The sequence below is a fragment of the Labrus mixtus genome, chromosome 14 (genome assembly GCF_963584025.1).
Source record: "Labrus mixtus chromosome 14, fLabMix1.1, whole genome shotgun sequence".
In the NCBI taxonomy this organism is placed as follows: Eukaryota; Metazoa; Chordata; class Actinopteri; order Labriformes; family Labridae; genus Labrus; species Labrus mixtus.
The window spans coordinates 18,590,327-18,617,125 of NC_083625.1; the positions used below are offsets into that span (position 1 = coordinate 18,590,327).

Consider the following 26,799-nt stretch of genomic DNA (forward strand, 5'->3'; position numbering starts at 1 on the left):
CCCTCTGTCTGCAGACTGGAGAAATCATTCATTCACACCTCCTTTTTCTACTACAAGTCATCTCTCCAGCAACACTGACACCTACTGGTGAACGCTGAGACTGGCAACTGACCCACATTGTTCAGGCACTGTGTTAACATAAAAAAAACAACCCACAATGTTTTTATACAAGTGGGTAAGAAGCAAGAATATGGTTTACAATGATGCAAATTTAGAAGGCTATTTTATTTGCTCATTGTTTAAGTTTGAGTAAAACCAAAAAGTGTTTGAATATCTTCAGTGTTTGAATTGCTTGAGCACAAATATCTGATTGAACAGGTACATTTAAAAAACAAAAAAAAAGATTATTTGTATTGTATCATCATTAATCAATTTGTATTATTGATTCCAATGTCAATATGCTTTGTTTTAACGAGGGTAGCCACAATACATGCTCGCAGTCATGGCTCACCCTGCAGGTTCCTAGAATACACTCAGAGTTAGGAAGGTCTGCTTTTAGTTATTACACACCAAACACTTGGAATTTGCTTGAAAGACATTTTAAGATCAACACACTAATAACACTGAGACAATTCCAAGTTTTAATTTCTGATTTGATTGATTTTTGCTGTTTTTGCTTTCAACATTTGAAATTGTTCTTACTTTTTATTTCATATCCTATCTTCATTGTATTTTCTTGCCTTTTAACTGCATGTACTTCCTGTTTTATTCTTGCTGTTCTCTTGTTTTATCTGTATCTTGCCTCTTTTGTACCTCGGCACGATTGCAAATGAGTGTTCTCCCTCAATGTGTTTTCCAAGATTTCAATAAAATAAATGATGAATGATGAATACTGACAAAGTTCAAGAATTGGGACATTGAATGTATGTGAATTTTGATAGATGGCTTGTAAAGTATTCATCAGGCTACTATTTACTGTACCTGTATCAGGCAGAAGTTGTGGACGTGCAGTGTTGGTGTTAGTTTCTCTCTTACTTTCTTTCTTCAGTCTCTAATATGTCTGTATGTGAAATGTTCTTGAACATGAATTGTGTTTATAACAATGCAACAAACATACAGTATATTATATATTTTACATTATGTTTGCAGCAAAGTCATCTTTCCCATATTTCCACCTTCATGAATTCACTTGAACTCAGTGGACGGCTGTGTCTCTGATGAAGTGACGGGCAACACTGGAGTACCTCAAGGAACTGTTCTGGCACCTTTCCTCTTCACTCTCTTCACGTCAGACTTCAGGTTTCTGGTTCCTGCCACCTCCAAAAGTTTTCCGACGATTCCTCCATTGTTGGGTGCATCACTGATGACGACGAGAAGGAGTACAGAGGACTGTTAGAGAGCATCGTCACATGGTGCAAAAGCAACCACCTGAAGCTCAACATCAGCAAAACAAAGGAGGTGGTAGTGGACTACCAGAGGAAGAGGAGGCTCCCTGCCCCAGTCATCATGCAGGGTGAGGAAGTGGAAGAGGTGGACTCATACAAGTACCTTGGGGTCCACATAAACAATGATCTGGACTGGTCTCACAACACTGACGCCCTCTTCAGGAAAGGACAGAGCAGGCTGTTCTTCCTGAGGAGACTCAGATCGTTCAGTGTCCGCAACAGACTCCTGAAGACCTTCTACCAGTCTGTGGTGGCCAGCGCCCTCTTCTTTGCTGTGGTGTGCTGGTGGGGTGGCATCAAGACTGGTGAGGCAAACAGGTTAAACAAGCTGGTGAGGAAGGCCCGCTCTGTAGTGGGTCTTGATCTGGACACTTTGGAGACAGTGGATAACTCCTCTCACCCTCTCCATGACGAGCTGTGGCAGATGGGCAGCTCCTTCAGCCAACGCCTCATCCCCCCCAGGTGCAAAACAGAGCGCTTTAGGCGCTCCTTTGTGCCCACCGCCATCAGACTGTATAACAGCAGCCTATGACAACAATAACAGTCTATCCTGACACAAAATTCACCCCCATAAAAACACTACCCCCAGGACCTGCTTCATTATTATCATTACTAACATTGTATTATTGTATTATTATTATTATTATTATTGTTGTTATTATTATTATTATTATTATTATTATTATTATTATTTAGCATCAATATATATACTGTATTATTATATATTTTATTATAGTAGTCTATATTATATATTACATTTAATTATATTATGCTATATTGTTTATATTATATAGCTGCACTCTGCATTACTGTGGTACAACACTACCTCTCTTCTCTGCTGTTTACATTACTTGCTGCTATTGATCATACCAAGTCACTTTAATCATCACTTGTCACTTTATCTTGTCATTCTCTGCACATACTGTCTCAATTCCCTGCAGTTAACTTCATCATTCATTTTGTACTTGTATATACCCCCTATTTTTATTTATCTTTTCTAATCTATTCTGTTTAATGTGTATTTTGTATGACTTTACTTGTCTGTTCTGCTGCAACACCCGAATTTCCCCTCTGGGGATCAATGAAGTACTATCCTATCCTATCCTATCTGCTGATGTTCATCTGCCCCCTTGTGGCCGTTTCTATAAATGTGGCTCTGAATGAATATTCCCGAATCCTATTCCTTCATTCAGCTCTTATGTTCAATCATAAAAACACGTATCCCGTTAAACAGTGAAAATGAACTGTTTACTCTCTATTAGGTAATATTACAGTAGGCACAAGAAACTCTTTTGCTCTCAGCTAGTTTCAAATATCAGATGAAATCTTGTAACTTTTGACTATATGAATTTCTTGTCATGCCTAAAGAAAGAAACTTTTAACATTCAATATTTTTGATGATGGCTTCAATGTCTTAAAATGTTTGGAAACTTCAGCCAGACGTGATACACAAATTAGTTTAAAGGAGCAACATAGAGCAGCTAATGTAAATTCCTTTCTTCCATGTTGTCCACATTTGCAGCATTTCCCTCGTGGTCATTAATTAACCCTTAATGTAGCGTTATGAGCTCCCCCCCATGGACCTCATTATGAGCTTGTATCAACAATCTTCCTTTAGGGTCTGATGAAAAAGACTCTCAAAGTTAAACAAAAAAAGAAGAAGAAGGAAATATTACAAACATTACATCATCACTCTGAAGTAAAACAAACTATTAGGAGGAATAAATGCCAAAACACACAGAAATGTTACAGTGACAGTAAAACTGTTGTGCCACATTATTCAGGCACAGTACGCACTCTCACTGATACAATGTTGTGTAATCACCTTGAGGCTATGGAACAATTTCCTCTGCACAAAGTCAGCGTTGTGTTCCCCTGGGCTGTGATGATGGAATATGAATGCAATCTAATGCACTCAGCACACACAGGCATCCTGCACCCATTTCAACACATTCACAGTTAATATTATTCATCAGTGAAACTGCTGTCACATCCTGCAAACCATCTGCTATTTGTAAATATCCTCAAATGTAATATACGCTATAAACACTTACATTGTCTATTTTGGTGAACCGCAGGAACATAAAGGCAGCTTCCATGGTGTGTGCAGTAGAGTAGAAAGTTGTCTTTGAAATCCTATAGTTTCAGTATTCTAGCGAAGTAACATAGCTCACTTAAATGTGAGCTAGAAGCACAGTGATTAGTTGTCTGGAGTAGTAGTTTTATTAAAAAAGGAACATGGGTATAAAGCCTAAGACAAGAGGAGTTTGCATAACAAGTTGGCTGAAAAGTTGTGCAGATAATTGGTGTTATAAACCTTAAAAGAAGCTACAAAAGCTGTTAATGTGTCAATATCAAAGAACATACATTATATCATTGACTGATGTGAGGAAGTGAAAAGCAGGGGCTAAAAATGTTCCTCTTAATGGGGTTCTATAGGAACTGAAATAGTTCATTGTTCCTGTGATGTTCAATGAATAAAGAGAAGGGGAAGGTTCCAACGGTTCAAATAACAATGAGATCTCGTTTAAAGGTCCCATATTCTGCTTTTTCTGGTTTTATATGCTCTTTAGTGTGTTTTCCAAGTGTCCTGTGCATGTTTAGGTACATCTATGTGCAAAAATTCAAAGTCCGCGGAAAACGCGGCTTCTCCTACGTCCTCCTGTTAGCTGCAGCATTAGCCGCATGTAACGCTCGGTTCTAGCCCCCCTCGATTAAAAATTTGTCAGTCCGACGGCATTGTCAGTGTGAGATCACTGATCTAAGTCCATTGGCTCGTTGTGGCAAGCCCAGCAGCTCATGTTGACATTTCCGAGACGCGTGCTGAGCAACTGACCAATAACGACAGAGCGGATCGGCAGACCAATCAGAGCAGACTTGGCCCACGTGGGGTCTAACAGTCTGGGCTTAACAGAGTGTAGCTGACGGACTCAGAGCGGAGAGGGAGCAAAGAGGAGCAGTACATGAAAACAGACACTTTTTTCGAACTTTAGCTATTGTGAACGTACAAAAGTAGGAACATAGATGAAATATACGAACCCCAAAAAGGACATAATATGGACTCTTTAATCGTTCAGTCCAATGAAGGACTGCACAAGTGTGTGTCCCATTATCAAGTATTAATGTACATCCTGCTGTTATTTAGCACCCAGTATTCAGTTGACTTAAAATGGCTCTTTAAAGGGAATCTTATGTCCTTCTCTTTTTTCTTTTGAATTGTGTCTTTAACAGTCACATTTCTATTTCAAACAGACTTTTTAAAAGTGCTTCTCCAGTCCCTTTAATCTGAGGCGGAGAGGTTACTCTCATTAAACCCAAACAACTGTGTTGATTCATCCTGGGTGTGGGTTCAGTGAAGCCCACAAACTGTTCTGTGTAGCTGTCATCCAGTGGCTTTGTGGGGGATTTCAAAGCGAATAAATAAGGGAGTTTTTCATCATCAACTTTGAAATGACTTTCACTGACTTTGTCTTAATGAGTCCTGATCACACAAGTTCTGAAATACGCTGCACTGTTTGTTTTCTGTTGAAGTGCGGAACGAAGATTCAATGTGACAGAGCTCAACACTGAGGGACGGTTCTGTACGGCTCCAGGGCTACTTTCTGCTGATCACTCTAAATCGAGAGCGCCGAGTAAATGACAAGTCCTATTAATATATTTGCCTTAAGTCATATAATAGATAAATTAAATTGGCAATGCACTTCAGGCCCTTTATCATGGATGGATGGACAGTAATTATTATTCTAATGCAAAAAATGTTTGCCTTATTAAATGCATTATTTTATTTAAAGATCAGATTTTATTTTAAGGCCAGCTGTTCATTTGTTGCATTATTGTTTAACCATCTTTACTGTTATAGGAATGACTCCTGCATACCTATGTATTTTGCTTATTATGATGTCCTTTCCTATAGTTTTCTTTAGAAGCTTCATATCAAATCAGCACAAATTAAGGCAACTGTGAGGAACTTTCATCAGCTGTAGAATTTGAGAACAGTGAACAAAGCAGTTCCGCCTAATTTCTTTGCTGATCTTGTCTGCTTGCTGTTACTCCTCTGGCAGCGACCAGCTAAGAGTGTTGACAAGCATCAGCTTTGTATAAATAGTCAATCGTCTAACTGATGGTCTAGTTTGCTTTAAGGTCATATTGAGGCATCAATAATGAATTGTGATGGTTTCATGACCAGTTGAAACTCCTCATGGCACGTCAAAGGTTATGTGAGTTTATTATGCTATAGGATTGTTTTAAAAAATAATTATGAAAACCAAGGTCTCCTGGGTCAGTTCTTGGGCGGCCCTGTGTTCAGGTGGAGGTCACTTTGCGCCGGTGTGTGAGTGTGGAGGGAGCGGATTGAGAAAGACCCTATCAAACTTTCGGTCAACCTATCAAGAGGCAAAGAGCTGGAGCTGAGGCAGGCCATAAGCCTCCTGACAAATAGCTCTAACGTGGTAACGTGCAAGCAGATCAGTCCCGCCCCTAATTTATGCATAAGTCCTGAATTTAAAAAAATGTGTCAAATAAAAATAATAACCCCCCCCAGACAGTGTGTCAGGCGGAAATCATTTTTATTCCAGACTGTAAAAATTTAATTTTTTCCTGTCAAAACAGACATTTTAATACAGGGTGTGTATGGGACTTCTGGGTCTTTTGGAGCCAGCCTCAAGTGGACACTGAAGGAACTGCAGTTTTTTTCACTTCCGCATTGGGATAATTTTCCAACACCAGAGGTTGACGCTTGGCTGCATAAAACTGACTCTTAACTTTAAGTGGAGCTAATTTAGTTTTTATTTAGATCAATATAAACAGGATCGTGTACAAAACTTCCTCCCCCAGCCATTTTCTGCTTCCGGGGCCTTTGTAGTCATTTTGTTTACCGGACATAACCTAACATAATGACAGACTCACATCATGATGTTTAGAAACACTGAACCCAAAGTTTTCTGTTGCAAAAATGGAAAGTAATTTAGTGTCACCAACATTAAACTTTCGTTGATTCGGTTTCCGTTAGGGCTGCACTATAAATGGCAATGTTATTGTTACTGTTACTTATTGTTATTGTTGCATTCACCATAGGCACAGTGCAAAAGTCTCTAATTATTATCTAATTATTGCTATAAAAAAGAATAATACTTTTTTTCCAAAACAAATAACTTTCACCCAGCATGTGTACATTACTTTAATTACTGCGTTTCATTTTGTTATTGGAACATAGAAGTAGAAGATAAACTTTATCAATCCTGGGAGGGGAAATTCAGTTTTACACTCTGTTGTTGAACATGCTACATACACACACACATAGGCTGAAATACACACACATGCACAAACAGGATCCTTTGGACATGCACTAATGGAGAGATGTCAGAGTGAGGGGGGCTGCCCACAGCGAGTGCTGCTGAGCTGGTGGAGGGGTTGGGTGCCTCGCTCAAGGCAACAGCGACCCTGGGGTTACCAACCCAAGTCCCGACTAAGCTTTGTAGACTAAGCTACATATTAAAAAATGTAAGCACATATTGTACTTTTTTTTACATTTGAACTGGTTTGATTTTCTGTATTTCTTCAAATTGTGTGGTATGGCGGAAAATAAATTATATCAACATATTTTTTTCTCTCTCTCTCGCTCTCTCTGTCTATATGTATATGTAATTGTGGTAGAATCATTTTCACTATTCACTTTTCAGACCACCATAGCTTTGATTATGTTTGTATTAGTTTTAAATGTTCTGACAATGTATTTTACTGCTTTTTAACTTGCACGGTAATTTACACACAGTCCCTACCCTGATGCAAGTCACTTCCTCCCTCTCTCTATCTCTCCCCTGCTCTTTTCCTTTCTCCACCCAGCTGTAGATCAGGATACATGAAAGCTAGGAGCGAGGATAGTGGCTGAAAATAAGAGAGAGGGAGAAAGAGGAAGTAAGGCAAGAGAGGGAGAGAGAAAGAGAGAGAGAGAGAGAGAGAGAGAGAGAGAGGAGGGGGTAAAAAGGCAAGCCATAGTAGGACAGAGTGTATTGGAGGGCAGCATAGTGTAGCAGCATACTGCTGTGTTGTGAGCATGGAGTGAGCATGGAGCAGCAGAACCAAAACAAGAGGAGAAGAGAACAAGGAGGACACAGCTTGCTTTTATGCCTGATCAATAAAAGGTAGATCAGTTCAGATTCTGAGCGGTGGAGAAGAGGGCTCATTAAAGCAGCTCAGCTCTGCACAGCTGAATGCCTGCAGGCTCCTTTTGAGTTTATATTCCACCACGAAGGGACTTGAAATATGAAGACAAAGTCCCTCCAAACCTTGAGGACCTGAGAGAAAGCCGGAAACTAGCTCTTGACATTTTGGACTTAAGAAAACGAGACGTCTTGCAGCAGGAACCCAAACAGGTAAGCATGCTAAACAGATTCACAACACCACATCAAGTATGAATTATGTTAAATTGCTCTTTCTTTTTATTCCTAGTAATTTGAAAAGTGTGTGATATACCACTATCTTATCTCCTCTCCCAAAGGAGGATTAAATGGCATCTTAACAGAGCAAGACAGTTGTCACTTACTGTTAGATGATGACAACAAGCATAGGTCACCTGACTGAGCTCAAGTAATATCCGATGACACAACCGTCAAAATACTGGATGACTAAATGTCTTTTTTTTTTTTTCTTTTTTTTTTTTTTTTTTTGCAATTTTGACATTCCTTGATGGAGGCTGTTGGTAAGGATTGGGGGGATTTAAGAGAGCCCTGTCAGGATGTGTTTGCATGGAAATGTTGTCATAAATTAAGGTTTGCAAGCACACTCAATAAAACTCATTTTAAGTGTGGTGCATGCTTATTTGCAGAAATGCACACATTAGTGCCCTGTTGTTTTGCACAAATCATTAAAATGACCTCCTGCACACAGAAGTAAGCTGGCTCAAGTGAATTCATGGGTGGCATGGACACACACACACACACACACACACACACACACACACACACACACACACACACACACACACACACACAAAGTGCCACCCCTGTGAAAGTGTGTTCCAGTCAAATGCTCGCAGTGCTTAATGAAGTCTATACTGTATCATCAGAGTCGACATTATGGCTTCTTTCCAAGGTGAACTGAATGTGGAGGACTACAGAGTGAAAGCTGCATGCTATGACAAACATTTCAACGAGAGAGAAACAGCAGAGAGGGTTCATCACAAGAGCTACGGTTTAGAAATGTATCCACAAATCTATTATTCTTTGTGCTGTCACACATTGAGAGGGGATCTATATGCGGTATGTTTGAAATGCTAATGTAATATGGGGTCACTTTTCCCTTTATTATCAGCATGAGCAGATTCTATTTCATACCCAGTCACACCACATCAGAAATGTTTAAAATTCAAAGCGTAATTAGTTCTGTCTTATCACCTAATGTGCAAAACTTTTTTTGACACTCTCGTTATATCTCATTACTGCGGCATTGAAGCGGGCCCTTGTCTCATTTCGAGCTTTGTTTTGTTTCAACTTGTCCTGCTTACTCATGGCTTTCTTCCATGGCACTGTCTCGTTGTAAACTTGTTCCTCTCTTACTTTTAGATGGATGTAATGGTGTGGAAACACTGCCGCTTTCTTCAATTCTCAGACTTTTGAGTCGCACAGACAAGGGGATGGGCAGAAGAGCTGCCGACCTGACAACTCCAGTTCCAGTTTTAGGTGTCCCTGCACTGGTTGGAGTGCGTGGTTGGAGGACGACAGGAGGAGACAGAAGCGGAGAAGCCCTGCTGCTGCAGACGTGGGGACCTCAGTGCAGCGTTGGTGTTCAGACGTCCCCGGGGATTAGCAGACCACCCACGGTACAGCAACTAACTGATACACTCCTAACTCCATCAGATAGCATTACTCAAACATCCAACAGCTATATTACCACCGAAACGGAGTACAGGGAGATATTACTGCTTACAAGGAGTGACAAGGAGAAAAGGGCTATTTTAAAACAGAAAAGTGGGGACTCAAAGACAAAAAAGGAAGTGACTTTCAAAGCACTAGGAGGTGAGGCCTCTAAGGATGTGACCTGCACTCACAGGAACAGAAGTGGGACTTATTGCTTTGCCAGAGCAATCAAGACCAACCCAAAGTTTGCAGGGAATGCCACTAATGCGAAGCCTAAATTGAAAACTGCATCCCGATACACCAACGGGAGCGTGGTGGATTCAGAAGCAATTGGTGGAATTAGCGTTCATAACGATGAAGCCGAGCCTGGGAATGGTTCGACGTCTCGAGGAAAAGACCAAACCAGACTGGAAGATCATTATGCAGAGCAGGTTGGGAAGACGCTGCTGTTATCTGCCGTAAGACCTTTCGGTATGCAAAAGAAAATATGCAGCCACTGTGGCGGGAAACAGTATTTAACCACTTTGAGGGAGAACAGCCCTATGGCCGATGCTTGCCTTGGAGAGAAACCAATTAAGTCAACCCTCACCCTACCCCATATTGGGAGCAACCAAATGCCAAGTCATAATGAAATCCCAGAGAGCACCACATCCAGAGACAATAGAACAAACAATTCAGTCAATCCGCATCTGCTATATCTTAGTGAAGAACTACAGAACCGCAAAGCACCCCATCCAGCTTGCCCAGTGCACTCTAAAGCCCATGTAGTCAATCTGTCACAGATTGATTGTGCCAGCGACTCAACATCCACCCAACCCACCACTGTCCTGCATGCCAACACCACTAAAGCGACCATTGAAACCAGAAAAGACGATAACAGAACAAAACCTTCCCTGGACACAACATCACAAGAATGTAAAACCCAACGGCCGACGAGTCTCGTATTGACTCCACAGATGGCCACAGCTACAAAATCAAATAACCCCCTAGCACAAACTTATCCTAGGCCAATCAAAATATCAGAGCAGATCTCAACGCTACTAAATGAGCCAAAAAACGTTAGTGTGTCTGTACATGCTGCTCCATTAACCCCACCTTCTTGTTCATACACCACAGCTGGATTACACACAAAAACCTCCAAAACCAACACTCACCAAACAACTCCCATCTTTAATTCTGCACTGATGTCTACTGAAAGTGTACCTGCTAAAGTTGCTACTCATAAAACCCCGCCCTCAATCCACACAGTTAGAGTGAATATAGACGCGCATACAACTGATAGCCCAAGAATGACCCCCAAATGTCCAACCTTATCAAGGACAATGAGTGCATTAGACCCCTTTCATAAACCAGAAGCTTCTGCGCGATCTTTACCTGCAAGGCCACCTCGTACTTCATCTGATCCAGGTCATAAACCACAAGCTAAGTCATCCCCAAACGTCGTCAACAAATCATCAGGTAAATCGTCTTTTACTGACATCTTGACAAGTGCACCACACACAAAGCCACATCCATCTCTCAGCACTGTTGTAACACAGCACACTTTGAATCAAAACTCAAAATCAGACCAAATTATGCACACAAGCACTAAACATAAAACCGTCTCCGTTGAAATCCATCTAATTAGACCTACCTCCTCAAAGTCTGAACCTGCACTTCATGTTTCTACAGCATCTCCAAAAGCAACAAAAGCCAGAGACTCAAGAGTTAGGTTGCCATCAAGAGCTGCTGCCACTTCCACTTCCACATCCACATGTAACAGCCCTCTTTACAAAAATAAAACCCTCAGGAAGTCCTCAATCAATCTGAAAAGTTCACCTCCCACCGCTGCCACCTGTTCATCTACAATGGCAGAAAACCAAAGTACTGTCTGTTTTTCAGGTACAAAGTCTCAATCAGCAGATGCGACAAAACATGGCAAAGAACTTGGTCGAAATGAAGATACACACACAAATCAACAAGCAAAAGACACAAAAACTCAAACTTATAATGATTCTGCTTTATCAGGCGTAGTTTCCAATCAGGAAAACAACTCGAAAACAACTCCAGTTGCATTTTCTGAGCCGCTAAATGTGTCAAAAAGTCAAAACAGAGGCGTTGATGCAAGAAACCCTAAATCAACCATGATACCAAACACGCAGTCGTACAATGACAAAAACAAATTCAATGGTAATCTAATCAATGAATTAGCAGCGTGTGAGTCAAAAGACCGTGAAAATTCAAATCTATCACAGGTCACTAGCCTTTTGAACAACATTTCCCTAATGAAGTCAAGCAGCTCTTGTCTGCAGGGTTGCATAAACACAGACCAACAAAGACTCCCACATTATCAAGGATGCACAGGCACAGAACATGAGGGACACTTTGGTGCATGCCCACCAGCGGAAAAAGCCCAGGACACAGATTTAAATGCAGAAAAGTTTGCCTTGGGAGTATCAGTCAGGCATGCACACATTAAACATAAATCCAATGCAGAAAAACAGACACATCCAAATAAGTCAACACCCTCTGTCACAATGCAAATAAAACTTGCACTAGCAAATGAACATGCCCACCCTGTAATCGAATCTTCAGTCCACCAAACCTCGAGTTCAGATACTTCATCACTTCCACCAGCACACGCACCTCCAGAGTTTTCTTTTACTGCAACAGCCCCTGTTAACAGCAAGGGAGAGCTTTGTTCCCGCCCAGGCCCTGAAAGTGAGCCTGTATTGACATCCTCGACAATGCACAAGGCATCCCCTCCTTTCCTCCAGACCTGCAAGGCAGAAGCAATCATCAGACAGGGTTCGAGGTTTAGCCCCGCTGCCCCTCGGCTGTGCCCGGAGGATCCCCACCTGGCTCACTCCCACCCAGCTGAAGCAGCCCTTTTGCTGCCTCCCTCCCCGCAGTGCTGCAAATCAGCAGCCCTTCAGCAAAGACTGGAGACAGTGGAGGCCAGCCTGGCAGCCAACAAGGACAGGATAACCACTCTGCTTAACATTATCCATGACCTGGAGACATGCTACACTCCCACCAGCGGGTAAGAGGTAGTCTGTGTGTGTGTGTGTGTGTGTGTGTGTGTGTGTGTGTGTGTCTGAATGTTAGTGTGGTGAAGGTGAAACTCACAGTAACAAGACCAAGGTTTTTATACTTTGTTTTAACCTCTAGAAATGCAATAAAAGATTCCTCAGTGCTCATTAAACATTTAGTTTATAGTTTAGCTGCAATACAGAACCTGCAGGGTTGGATATGATGTATATATTATTAATATTTTCTACCTTAAGGCTAATACAGGTGTAGCTTTTTGCCAAAATCTGGTGTAGAGGATTATTTAAACAGCGGTTCTGCATTGCTGATATTTGTCTTCCCAGTGGGAAACACTTGGATTTCCTGAAACGATTAAATTGCTTTGTAATTCACTTGTACACTACGTTGTTTCGCCATCTGTCAAACTTTTTGATGTTTAATCAGTATTTGTGTGTACATTTTCATCCAATTATCGATTACTGTGACAGCAATAGCTTACAGGCAAACGTGCTTATAATGACTGAAAGTTTGCAATTGAAGATCAACTGTACGGGGTAGACATGTTTTTCATCAACGGATGCAGCACAGATAAATGGGGCGGCTGTGGCTCATGAGATATAGAGTTGGTCACCTACTAAACGGAAGGTTGGGCGTTCGATCCCCAGCATCGCTACATGTCCAACGTGTCCTTGGGCAAGACTCTTTACCTCTATTTGCTCCAGCTGCTTCGTCAGCGGCGTATGGATGTGTATGAATGGGATTAGTTACTTCTGATGGTCTTCTTTGCATAGTGCCATCAGTGTGTGAATGGTTGTAAATGGGTAAGTGTGACCTGTGGTGTAAAAGAGCTGAGTAGTCAGAAGACTAGAAAAGCGCTATGCAAGCTCAAGTTGATTTACCATTTACATTTTGTTTTAACCCCAATTAGGTCAGTAATAACCAGGTAAAAAATGTTGACAGTGCAAGTTTGATGGACATTTGGGGATCCTGTGTGATGCATTAAAAAAAACATTTATCTTTTCAATGCACTACTTGTCTGCCCCAAAATGTAATTTACATTTGCATTTTTTTCACGTGTAATTATTAAGAAGATATGTTGATATTTCATTGATGTGCAATATCAATATGGTCAGTTATTGTCTTTCTTCTGATTTTTGGAAGTATCCACATTGGTAATAGTAAGTCTTTAAAAGAGTTACAAACTCAGACCTAATATATGAGACAAGATGCCCAAATAGCGTTTGAAGGCAAACAAAATGTGAAGATGTTGTAAGACTGGCACAATCATATCTCAGTGTGATGATGTGAATCCACTGTTTCATTGTTCCTAATTTGCAGACTGGTCTGCGAACGCACTGTGAGTGTGTCAGAAACCTGCGTTTCACATGGGCACGTCTCAGAGAGGTTTATTTAGCCCTATAACTCTTCAGGGACAAATAAAAAGAATTAACACTGCCTTCTGGCAACGTGTCTCTGTCAATCATTCTCATTGACTCCTGTGTGCTAATAAGTCTTGACTGCCTCTGAGGTCATGTTTCAGAATAACCAACTCCTTATAACTGACTGATGTCTGACGTTAAAATGCATGTTAAACATCTAATCGCTGCCAGCAGCACTTTGAGTTAATAGACTGAGAGGATGAGTGGAGAGAAAATTATGCACTTATTTACTGTCCACTATTTCATTTACCTCTATTTTTATCCCAGGAGACGATGCCACAATACTGGGCAGGACCTCAAAAACTGCTCAACCTGCCAGAAGACTGCTTGCATTGTGTACAGGTGAGATAATAGTGCAACTAACAGCTTTGCCTGCATGCAATATGAAGAGTGATAAGTGATCGAAGCAGCCTGGGGAGTCGGTTCTTGCCTAAATGACAAAACTATTGTTGCATAAATTCATGTATTTACAGAATGAGAATGCTTTTTGTTAGTTGTGTGCTGTCCTCCTGGTTGGGACAGGACATTTTTAAGATACACTTTTGTGGGCTCTAAACATTTAAGAGATTCAATATTTAAAAACAAGACTGTTTTGTAGACAGATCATGAGCTGCTCTCAAAATAACTTTTCTAAATATTTTTGACACAGCAAAACCACAATGGATTACTTTATTCAAGGACAACATTTTAAATACTTTTTCTTTTCACAAAGTTTCCTTTGTTCATGAGACACTATTCATCAAGATTAAACCCATTTGGCAATCCCAGTTGCCGGGCAGTTCCCCGCCAGCCGGCTCCCTTCACTTCACAGAAAAGGAATGACTTACTGTAACGGGCAGCTTACCAAATGAAAAGCTCCTTACTGCTCATTTGTTTCCCGCTCAGAATACATACAGAGATTACATTTTCCTCTCACAGCGAAAACCATCAATCTTTTTGGAGCAACTGTCAAATTTAAGCACCGACTGATTGTGACTCAATCTGTTCACACAGCAGATTTATGCAGATTGAGATTGAGACTTTCTTAAATTAAAGCTGCCAAAGAGGAAGAAAGACATGCCCAAGCAGGCTGCAGGATGGATTTATCACGGTCACCTTGCTGAAGTCATTGTTGGCATTGTTTATATGCAGGCTAAAAGATTTAAGGAAAAGGAAATATATATGTTTTATCTATTTAGTTTAACAGATAGATGCTTTAGGAAGTTCGGGAATTCAGCTTTATCTTAAAATGAGCCATCCTGACTTGTTTGTCCGATGGAATGAAGAGTGTTTGTACATTCCCTGACAATTTTCAAAGACTCATTATTCAAAAGTGCTTAGCCATGTGTTTCCCTCTTGGTTTGCACCCATTAGCTGAAATGTTGCATCAGGTGGAGGCAACAGAAAAAATGAAGATTAAAAAACAATTTTCCCAGAAATTCCGTCGGTGCAGGGGAGGGGTAAGAAATCGAAATCTTCTCGTCGTCTTTTTTGGAAGGGGGGAAAAAGCCTTGTGCTATACAAAGCAAAAACCTGAAAAAGGTCTTTATCTTGAAATATTCAAAGCATGTGTCTTGATCCGTTTATTTTCTAGACGGCTTTTGCATGACAAAAAGATGTTACATAAGTTGATTGCTGACTGCTGTGCGTTGGCATCTGGTCCTTAAAGGCCAAGTGGGATATAAAGACATTCAGACAAGATGTGCACACCTTGAGAAAAAAGAAAAGAAAAAAAGGAACCCAGAATGCCTGCCTGTCGGAACCAATTAACCACTTTGAAATCTGACAAGGAAAAAGCTTCCCACATGAAGGAAAACAACACTATCAAGTGAATTGTGGCTAAAAATGTAATTCTAAAAGCAAGTCACTTAGCAGGAGCTGCATTTCAAACATTTTATCCTATTGGACGTGTGTGTTTTTTGGTGGTTTTAAGTAATTTTGTCCCTCTTGCCTTCTGCTCAGTGTGGAGTATGACTTCAGGCAGCAGGAGAGACGCTTCTTGGAGGTCCTGAATCATTCAGTGAAAGGAAATCATTCTTTCTCAGTGCACCTGACCCAGCCCTTGAACTTTGGCCTGCTCAGAAATCTCATCCTGAAGAGATATACAAAGTCAAAGGTGAAAAGCAAAAAGCTGTACAAGACTCTGTTCAAATGGCTGCCCAGGAAAATCCAGCGTGTATAGACACTTTTTTTTTTTAACAATACCTGTATGCTGTCTAAGCCTGTGTTACAAGTGACCAGCAGATGCCCCTGCAGAGGACTCCTATTATTCCCTTATTACCCATAGAATGAGATTACTCTGAATGACCGTGTCGAGTTTCACTCTCCTGCACTTTGTCAAAGCTTATAAGCCAGTTTTTACACTTGAATTATCCGCCTGATCTCTGTGACCTTAAGCTAGAATCATTCATAAGGAATTATTTATTTCACTTTGAAAGCTAATGCTTTTGTTGTGAACATGCCTGCTTCAAATTGATGGCAACCCACAGCTGCAGATTTCTTAATATACTTTTAGCTCTGACCTTTTATTCTATTTGCAATATAAAGATGAATCCACAGTGAGTTTCTGTTCATGCTACATTTATCCTTCAGATGTCCCCTAACCTATCTTTCCTGTATGAATAATGTGCAATATAAGTTTGGGAAAATGCAAAAAAATAAATCAGAATTTACAAACTGTTTATCCGTCTGTAAATCCTTCATTGGTCCAGGGCTGTGCTTTTTTGGGGGGATATCCCTTTGTAAATGTTCTGCTTGTTTCTGCTACAATATTTGCAAAGACATATGAGCCTCAGTGCATCTTAACCTTCTTTACAACTGCAAACTGGCCACACAAGAGGAGAAAATAGAAAAACATTCATTACGCGTTTGCCAATTGTGCTGATGGTCTCCAAATCCCCGAACAATCTGAACTTCATAAAAGGTCCCTGTGTAAAACAATGACATGAGGAAAGGCAGCAATGAAGCGTGAGCCACAATCCAAATGTTCACGCGCACATCATGCATAAAGCCATGAACACACCCATGGGTACGGGGGAACAGAAACACAAGAGACAAAATACAGCAACATGGAACAAAGCCTTGTGGTTGGTTTTTGCTGAAGCATTCATAAATTAGCAACGTGAGGGGAACATGGGATTTGGAATATTTTGGAGAAAAAGCTACGGGCAAAAAAACGTGTAAACATTTTTGTTTGAGTTCGAAGCAGAGGATGGTGATATAGCCTTTTGAGGAGGTAACGCTCAGATACTTTAATTAAAATGCCTCTTACAAGAGAGACGCCAAAGGAAAATAAAATTCTTGAGGTAATGGTACCAGAGGGAGACATGTGGGTCAAAAGCAGCCGTGACTCTGCCTTGTAACCACATGCAGGAATGATATTACTTTTTTCCCCCCCATGGTTTCTTTTTCACAAGAATTGGCAACAATTGATGTATAGAACAAAATAGTTCAAAATATTTATAAGTGTTAGGCAGCTCTTTTGTAAAGCCACCAATTGTACTTATTGCTCAGTATACAGGTCTAACTGAATATGTGAAAATGTCTTCTACAGCCTTTGTTGCTCTGGAATGGATGAGTGGTGTCTGATAAATGCTATCATTAACATTTCAAATCTCATTAGAGCAAAGGGAGATTGACATTTGTTACTTAGCTTGAATGGTATGGAGCTGTTCAACAACCGCAGAGATACCAATGTCTAAACTCACGATAACTGTCTCCCTGCCATTTGAGGACATACTGTAGGTTTTGAGGAATCAGTATCAGTATGTTACAAGATTTATGCCTTTAATTTCAACATATTGACCCACATACAAACACATTTAACTTACAGGAATAAATCACTGCAGAAAACATAAACGCCTCTGGAGGGTCTCCTTAATGTGCCATATAACTGTAAGAGGATATTGAGCTGTGGAACAGGGATCCTTAGGACATCAGTATAATCTCCAGCTACATTGCCTCATGTGATGTCACTGGAGTCGGAATTGGATCGGGGCTGAAGAATACAAGATCTATACAAAATCTGTGTGTGGAGTTAGATGTAAGGGTGCACATTGGACCCCTAAAGCTGGCTCTTTATCTCGCGTCAACCTAGCTGCTTGAGGCTACATTAGCCGCAACTAGCATAACACTCCTGTGCCCGTGACCAAACAGTGAAGCAGCTTACTGCAGTGGTTCTCAAAGTGGGGGTCTGAACCACCTAGCGGGTTGCGAGATGCCTTCCTAAAAAAAGTGGTAATGATTTGAAATTGCATATTTTACCCATTACTATGAAAATATACACGAAAAAGTAGTTCAACTGGAAATAAGTCTAAGTCATTAAGTGAGATTTACACTAAAATTAAAGTAATAAGTAAAACATATTTAAAATGTAAGTTTGCGCATGACTGCAACAATGTCAGTGTTTGTTGCTCTTTACAAATAAATCACCTTACACCTGTGTGTCTGTTTAAAACATTTTGTATGTCCACTCAGTGCTACCAACTATACATGGAGATTACATGTGTCCTGCTTCTAGCGTTTCTTACAATAAATTGTGTTGTTCCAATGGCAGTTTTTGGATAGGCCGATTAGTTCGTGTGCAGGGTGGGTTCATCGTTTAATGCTTCAACCACCTTCAGGAACTGTGGGGGTCCCCGAGTCAGCGCTGTAATTTTGGGGGTTGTGGGCCAAAAAGTTTGGTAACCCCTGGTTCAATACAGGTGCCAGATGTTAGCAAGTTAACAGAAGGTACTGAACAAAAGTAATTCATCAACAGTTTTTACTGAATACCAATAAAGTGCAATACAATATTGGTGAAACCCCTTTTAACACAATGTGATTTTGCACATTGGATTGAAATCTTTAGAGCAGCTCATGAGGACAAAACTGCTTGTCATGTGATGTAAGGAATCCCGTCAAAGACAGCTGTACTGTGTGTTTTAAAGCTGTGGTAGGCAACTTTGAAATGTATTTTTTTAAACTGTAAGAGTTAGCAAGAGAAGCAGATGTGTTAAAGCATCTACCCAAAACACACAAAGGAAGAGGTCAGAATATTATTGTCAAAGCTAACTGTTCACAAATACCTTTCTCTGACATTTTAAGGCAACTAGCTCGCTATCTAAAGCCTATGCAAATGAGTGCACAGAGACGATGCATGCACATTGGCCACAGTCAACAGAATTATTTTTCCCATCGATACAATTGAAATGTTAAGAAAACATTTTACAAAGCTATCATACAATTCATTTTAAAAAATTGGCTGAACTTCCTCTTAGAGATCATTTTTACTGCATAAGCTAGAATTTATTGTGCAAAGTACATTACCTTACTCAGAGGCCAGATTGATTGCATGTTGCATATTCATTGCATATATACTTGACATAATTCACATAATGTGCATTCCTTTCAAACATTTTCCTAAAAAACGTACTTACCAGAATCAAGGCAATGCAGAGAAAGATGGAGGAGACAATAAAGAAGCTTACAAAATGTCATTTACTGGCATCCGCCAAACAAGTTGATGCAGAGAGATGTATATTCTTCACTGAATTGTTTCTGTGGTTCATTGCATGGAGCTGCCAATTTTTCGAAAGTGATACTGCAAAATAATATTACAGCAACAGCACTGCACTGAGTCCAGGAGCAGAAGACAAATCGTTCAATAAAACAAAACATAAACAGGCCAGTAAACATATTGCAATTATGCTCCATATCAAATGAAGTATTTCATCGTTAATGAAACCACTCGTCATCTGTGAGAACATTCAAGCGTTAAATTTCAAAATGAGTTTACAAGTAGCTCTACAACATCAGGTTAAAGCCTCCCAATACAGCCATTAAAGTGTTGGTTTAATTCACATAGTGGCAGAGAAGAAGAATAGAGTGTGTCCCCGTGATGTAATCATCGTAACAATATGATTGTATTGCTTTCTTTTTGAGGACTGGTAACTGGATAGAGCAGATATTAGAGAGGCAGACATCGAGAGGAGAAATGACTTAATCAATACTAAATTGTCTGTTATGCCTCAGGAGATGATTCAGCACAAGTCAGGCATGAAACTGCTGTGCTGGTGTAAATATGATGTGCACAACAATCAAAAAAAAGTAAAAGAACACCTTAAGTGGTTCCTAAAGTAGCATTTTTCTTTTTCCTTTAAGTGCTGTGTGTCTGCTTCACTTTACATACTTGTTTACTGCCGCGTAAAAATCGGCAGGACAGTCTTTAAATTTGCTTGTGGGCCATTGGGGTTTTTAGGTACAGTAAAATGTACACTGTAGCACTTTCTGGGGTTTCTTTTATATTTAATGATTTCTTCAAAGCTTTCATTCTGAGACTTTGTTGGAGATCCTATGATCTATATTGTCCCAGAGGCTGAATTTTTCTCTCCCAGAATTTCCTCTATAAGTTACAAATACAAACTGGATCAAAATTTGCTTTAGAGGGCAGACAGTATCACAGCACAAAGAAATGTGAGACTTTGTGAAAAAAACAAAAAAAACAACTTATTTGTAGCATAGCATATTAGCACACTTATTTGGGGCTAATGAAAATAATTTATCCTGCCTAACCATAGTCTCCAACTACTTAGCCATTAGTTCCCTAAGTAAGATTAATATTTCCTAAAACTAATTGCTTGTGAAAAACAAAAAACAGTAACTATGAGAGATGGGGACTCGAGTTTGCGACTTGGACTATGAGTGTTCAACAACATAACATGCATGCATGCCAAACCTGTAAATAAAAATGTAGTGTTTGTGTATAACTGTATTTGTGTTTGCTGCAGACACCAATCAAGCTCTACTTGTCCTTAGAGGCTTTTCAAAAACTCAAAAAATAAAACCTGCAAATTAAAAATGTCTATCCCCATTACACAGCGTTGCTTAAATTAACTCTGAATGGACTGACTCCCTATAAAGTGATAGGATTACGAGCATTGCCAACACTACAGAGGGTAGCACCCGATCTGCCGCCCTATGGAGCCCTCAGCTACTTTCAGCTCATTATTTTGGTTCACTGGTCCGTCTGGTTGAGGTCCAATAGCTCTCACCAGCCCTCTGCATAAAAAGCCAAGGGCAGCTGCCAGCTCAGAAGCTTAAACACGCCGCACACTACCTGTGCATAGGAAAGCGGAGGGCTGAACTAAATGGGAGGCCTGTGGAGAATGCGGAACACATAGTGAGCCAAAGAGACCCACATCTTTTTTTCAAACTCGGAGTTAAAACAGAGCAAAAGACTGAATGACTGGACTTAATATGACAGATGGCAAGAGAGAGATGTGGCTCTGTTTTTGTTGCATAAGAACTGGCAGTTGTTTGCTAATTATCAAGCAGTAAGACCCCAAAAGCTAACTTACGAGAGGCTTCTGCCATGATGCAATGGGGTCAGATTAAATGTAACTTTGTATTCCTCTGTTGGTTAAATGGTTATTTCTGGACAACAGAATTAGTAAGTTGTTGTTAGGTTGCATTGTATTTGTATTGTGGAGTCATTATCAGGTGATTATCTACTGTATTAAGAAACAGCAAATCTTTGACCTAGATGCTAATGAAAGAATGCTAACTTGCTCATTGTGACAATGGCATTATCCCGATGTTAGGCTGATGTGCTCGACCACAACTTTTTCCAGCATCGGATTCGAGCTAAATAGCGATAACCACACATTTTTGCAGAGGCCGTTGAATCATTGGCTGCAGGTATTCTGACCTTAACCTTGCAATTGGACGAACTAAAATATGGATGCAGAGGTGAACTGGGCAGGATCTGGATCTGGTTAAATAAAAAAAGCATTTGATAAGGTGCACAACTTGGCATTTCAACATAAACATGTCTGTGTTGTTGAGATATTCCAGTCTGGACAAATGTGGTGGACCGCCAGACAGACCCACATGCCATCCCCGGGGCCACGTCAAATAACTAAACTGAAGGCATGCCACAGACACGCACAGTACACTGAAAAGGCCACCAGTGCTGCTTTGCAATATTTTTTGAGTTTCTGCTGCACAGTAAACTGGATTCAACATGGATGATTCATGCTTTTAATCCAGTAACACATATGCTAATCATTTGACAACTCAGGAAAGCCTAAAATGTAAAGTATCATAGAGACCACTTTCCTGAAGAACGTTTACAAAAGGAAATGGTCCTTTTATTATGAATTGAAGATTTAAAGACAAAATTGGAAATTATGGAATTATTGCAAGCTTTCAGTTATTCTTCTGTTTTTATGTCTTGTCTTCCCCACCTGACACAGCAGAGAGGACTACGTTATTTCCACTCCAGTACTTTTCTCTCAGGGTCTCCTGCTGTACACTTTTATAATTTAAGACTGAAATTCTTTGCAAATGTCTGTTTTTTAGATTTCCAGCACAGTGAACTTTGAATGGATATACAGTAAATGAATTATCCATCATAAACTAAGCAGTGAAATAATTATGGGGTTCATTAAACTTGACATAATATAAAATAAGATAAGCCTTTATTTATCCAACAATGGGAAAATTTGCAGTGTTACAGCAGCAAATAGCAAGGATAGAAATAAAAAGAGAGCACACATTGCACACAGAGAAGAGCAGAAACAGAGCTGCAGTTGTTGCAAATTTAATTTGAGCATTCAGAGGAATACAGCAAAGACTATCATGCACACAGTGCACATAAAGAAACTGGAAAATGTATTGAACCAATTATGTATATTATTGATTGTAAGTGTCAGAGGATAATATAAGATATATGATTATAATGTGATATTTATTGTCATATGATAATATTGCATGGAGTGAACTGATTCCAGTTTGTGTGTGTTTTTGTGATCATGTGGGAGCAGGCTTGGTTGAACAGTCTGACTGCAGCAGGAAAGAAGGACGTGCGGTATCTCTCTCCTTCACGCACCGCAGGTGACGAAGCCTGTCACTGAAGGAACTGCCCCGTGCAGTTACTGCACCATGCAGGGGGTGGGAAACATTATCCATCAGAGATGAGAGCTTTGCCATCGTCCTCCTGTCTCCCACCACCTCCCAGAACAGAGCTGGGCTTGCTCACCAGTTTGTTTAGTCTTTTTCTGTTTGCATCTGTGATGCGGTTGCTCGAGCAGACCACTCCTTACAGGGTGGCTGATGCCACCACACAACACCCACTATCTCAATGTCCATTCCCTGGATGTTCACCAGTGTGAGAGGAGTGGGTCTTTGCCTGCTGAAATCTAACACCAGTTTGGTTTTACCTGCGTTGATCTGGAGGCAGTTCCGCTGGCACCAGTCCACACATACCTCATTCAGTTCTCTGTACTCTCTCTCTCGTCCCCATCAGTGATGAGGCCGACAATGGCAGAGTCATCAGAGAACTTCTGAAGGTGACAGTCTGATGTATTGTCGGAGAAGTCTGCTGTGTAATGGGTGAAAAGGAAGGGAGCCAAAACAGTTCCCTGCAGAGCCCCCTATGGCAGGCAACCTAGTCAGACACACAGTCCCTTGTCCTCACAAAGGCCCTCACTTATCAAAAGTACATACGGCAGAAAAATGGGTGTACAGTCATTTCCACACAAAGTTCGGCACTTATCAATTTGGACGTGAGCAGAGGGTATGCTCAAATCCCGTGCCAGGTCTCAGCTTGTGTAAGCACGTTTTCAACTCAGTGTGGACTTGCAGTGCAGCGAATCTGTCTGTGTCGGACAATCATTAGATCATACTGCAGTGCCTGTTAAGTTTCTTTTTTACGGTCTATAGTTAAGACAGGCAGATAGAGGTTCAAAGATTTACTGTTAAGATATGTCATCTAAAATGTATTTTATATTACGCTTCACCTTATACGATCTCTACAGGCTATATTGCTTTTTAAATAATGTTGAGCAGCGTGAGCTGTCAGGTGATTTCAATATTTGTGTTATATTTGATGAATTAATAATTTAATCGATTTAGGCTACTTTAAAGATTAGATATTAGAGAGGCTGCTTTCGGTAATTAGGCCTACATGTTACACGTTCATGCGCACAGGAATATCACTGCAGAAAATACTGAGACAAATTAAAACAGAAAAACTAAAAACAGTTAGGCTACTTTAAAAGGAAAGAAAAACCTCAAGAGGATGCTAAATACAACTTTTAGCCTCTGAAATATGAATGTGTCACGTGTAATTGCGAACAGCAGACGCACTTAGGCCAGACTACATATGACTTAATATCAAATAAAGAAATCTGGGGGCTTTTTATATGTAAGTGTTAAATTCTTATGTTTTATATATAGGCCATTCAGATGAGAAATACACATTACACAGTGTTTGGTCAAACACTTTAATCATTTGTTGCAGGACGTTTCAGGTTTTCATTCATCTCTTTTAAAGTCTCATTAATGGCAAGCACGGAGCCCGTTTGTGCAGCCGAAGTTATCCGACACAGATGCAGGCTCGCCTGTACCACTTGTGCCTGATATTGAGGCTGAAACGATGAAGGAAGCCACTCCTGGATCTGGGATTATTTCAGGTGGGGTCCGGCTGGCGTCCGGGAGCTGCTTCTTTTAAGACCGGCAACACTAGACTACATTGTAGCAATCGTATGGTCTGACCACGTTTTTTAAACTAAAAGTAAAACATTGTGATTATATTACAGCCTAGATTATACGTTATATATCACAGATGTTTAAATTAATTATTAAAAACTCCGCTGGAGTTCAGTTATCCACACAACGCTGTTAAGATTTCCATGCAGGCGTATTTCTTCTGATGCCCTTTAATCCTACACTTTCGTCTCCTCCCGATCTCCTGACCTAAAAGCCCTCCTTTTGTCCATTAGCAGAGGAGTAATCCAGTGTTTACTGTTAGCAAACAGTGTACAGTCCTTGTGGGTACAATGTAATCCACACAGATGTCAATGTAATCTGTTATGCAGTGTGTGAGACTGTCAATGTCCTCACAGTGATCCTCACAAAACACTTCCTTTGCAGTTGTCTCAAAGCAGTCCTTAAAGGGATACTTCACCCATTTGCATTAAGCTTTGTATCATTAGAAACCTGGTAGTATTTTTTAATGGTCGTGCATCCCTCCCTCATTTTCCCCTGAGATGGGAAATCTTTGTATTTCTAAGTCTCAAAAGGAGCTTCCGATGACGCAAAAATCATCATTTTGCGACATCGGCGGCTGTTGCGCTTAACAGGGTGAAACTACAACGCTAGTTCCTCATATTTTCGACCACTGAAGCTACAGACCTGTCACAGATCAGTGGGCGGGACCAGATTCAAAACTTAACGTCCGCCATATTGCTTGGAAGCTATGCAAACAGGCTCTATGGAGAAAGCTGGTATGGATAAAGGGGATTTTGATGGTCCTGTGCTTGAATCGGATGTTCGTGGCTATCTCTATGAGCTGCAATATTGTGGCGAGACGGCTGCTGCAGACAGGCCGGTCTTGTGTCCTGGCGGCCGCCGGCCTTGTGTCCCGGACGATTCCTTCTGGAAGAAATCTCGGAATCAGTTGAGGAAACGGCCATATGTGTAAATAGTAAATAGGTCTGTAAATAGAGGACCTTAGTGGGAGTGGCCTGTGCATTCTGGGAGTTGGTGTCTTTCATCCACATGAGCCTGTTTGTCTGTGTACAAGAGGTTTGTACACAGGCAGGAGATGCACCATATTATGATCCGATCTTCCAAGGGGAAGGAGAGGAGATGAAGTGTATGCCTTCTTGGTGTTGGCATAGAAAAGGTCCAGTATGTTATTGTCTCTGGTGAGGCAGGTGACATGTTGTGTGAAGGCAAAGTAGAGGAAGGAGAGGCACCAATCCAAGTGTAGTCTGCAACAAACAAACTGTAATCTGCTTGTGTGTAAGTGTAAATCAGTGTGAGAATGAGCAGCATGTTTCATTGTGAATTCAATCTGACAATGTCATCGCAATGAAAGTTTACACCCTCGAATGCTTTATAAAGGCGTCACCTTGCTGTGACATCCACAGTGCTAATTGGCTTCTCTGAACTCTAACAGATTTCCACACAAAGGCATGGAGGGTTTCTTGTACTTTGTTATAAGGTTTCTGCTCAGCACTGAGTGGACAATGTTGTTGCAAATGCATTTGAAATAATTAGCAAGGACAAATTTAGTTTTTCTTTGTGTCTCTTTGACGACATGAAACATTACATGAGTCTTTGCATTTGTCTTAAGGGAAGTGTAAAATGTTGCAGATGCTCTGAACTTTTGTTCCCAACTTGCATTTCTTGCTGTAAGCTATTTCCTGTTTTGTAGATTAGATTTAACTACGCCAGCAGTAACCTATTCATTATTAATATCACTGAAACTCAAGCAGGAAGGGTGACGGTTGATTGTTAGGTTTAATCACTAAAACAGCCTTTGGGCAAAATATACAACACCCATAAAGTTAACCATGGTTATTTTAAATGTACTGTAACAAAGCAATAACAATTATAACCTGCATGTAGATAGAACATGAATAATATTGCTATACATTTAAGGTAATGGTTTTAACAGATGCAAGATTCATAGATTGATGTTTTAGATACGAGCTGTTTGAAGTTTAATGGTTAAATATCTTAGCCCTGTGCATGCAGGGTTTTATATCCTCGACTCTTCAGGCACATGCCTTAAACAAACAAACGGCAGAGCACTTGGACATTAAAAATGTGTCAAATTAATTTAAGACAATGAAATAATCTACACTCATCATGTGAGCACTTATAGCCAAAAGAAGCAAGCTCTCATGTTGAAAATACAGAACCAGTCTTTGGCATAACTAACATACATACCCAGTTCAGCTGTCTAACTGGAAGGGTTTATTTTAATTTCAAATGTTGGCACTCAACAGATACCCGAATGTTTAAAAAGTATTATTTTCTAATTATTGTACTGATGAAGATTTGATCTAATTTGATTTATTATACCTGTATCATTTATAAAAAATTTAAGTGTTGTTGTTTTTTTTTTGGTTTTTTTTTGGGGGGGGGGGGGGGGGGGGTTAGGAGGGAATGGTGGTTAAAAAATAATCTAAATAATACAGGAATATTGTTATTTCGGTTGAAGATGACATAATAACATAACAGAATTTCAAACATAAAAGACATAAATAAAACACAGTGACATGCAGACAGAAAAGCTAAACACTTTGAAATAGGAGTGTAAATAAATAGTTCAATAGAAGATTTTTTTATCAACACAGAGTT

General features: G+C 40.3%; 1 protein-coding gene across 1 annotated transcript; it reads left to right on the top strand.

Moving 5' to 3' along the window:
- Nucleotides 1–7,237: 7,237 nt before the first annotated feature.
- Nucleotides 7,238–16,346, top strand: LOC132988301 (mucin-3B-like). The gene is made up of 4 exons (XM_061055627.1): nt 7,238–7,756; nt 8,945–12,260; nt 13,954–14,028; nt 15,628–16,346. The coding sequence occupies exons 2-4, from the start codon at nt 9,016–9,018 to the stop codon at nt 15,845–15,847; spliced, it is 3,540 nt and encodes a 1,179-aa protein (XP_060911610.1). The 5' UTR covers nt 7,238–7,756; nt 8,945–9,015; the 3' UTR covers nt 15,848–16,346.
- Nucleotides 16,347–26,799: the final 10,453 nt, after the last annotated feature.

Bases quoted from the DNA above. Each gene is read 5' to 3' on its own strand.
- LOC132988301 (XM_061055627.1), top strand. From the start codon at position 9,016: ATGGGCAGAAGAGCTGCCGACCTGACAACTCCAGTTCCAGTTTTAGGT. The intron at 12,261-13,953 runs GTAAGAGGTAGT...TTTTTATCCCAG, and splicing joins TGCTACACTCCCACCAGCGG to GAGACGATGCCACAATACTG. The intron at 14,029-15,627 runs GTGAGATAATAG...CCTTCTGCTCAG, and splicing joins ACTGCTTGCATTGTGTACAG to TGTGGAGTATGACTTCAGGC.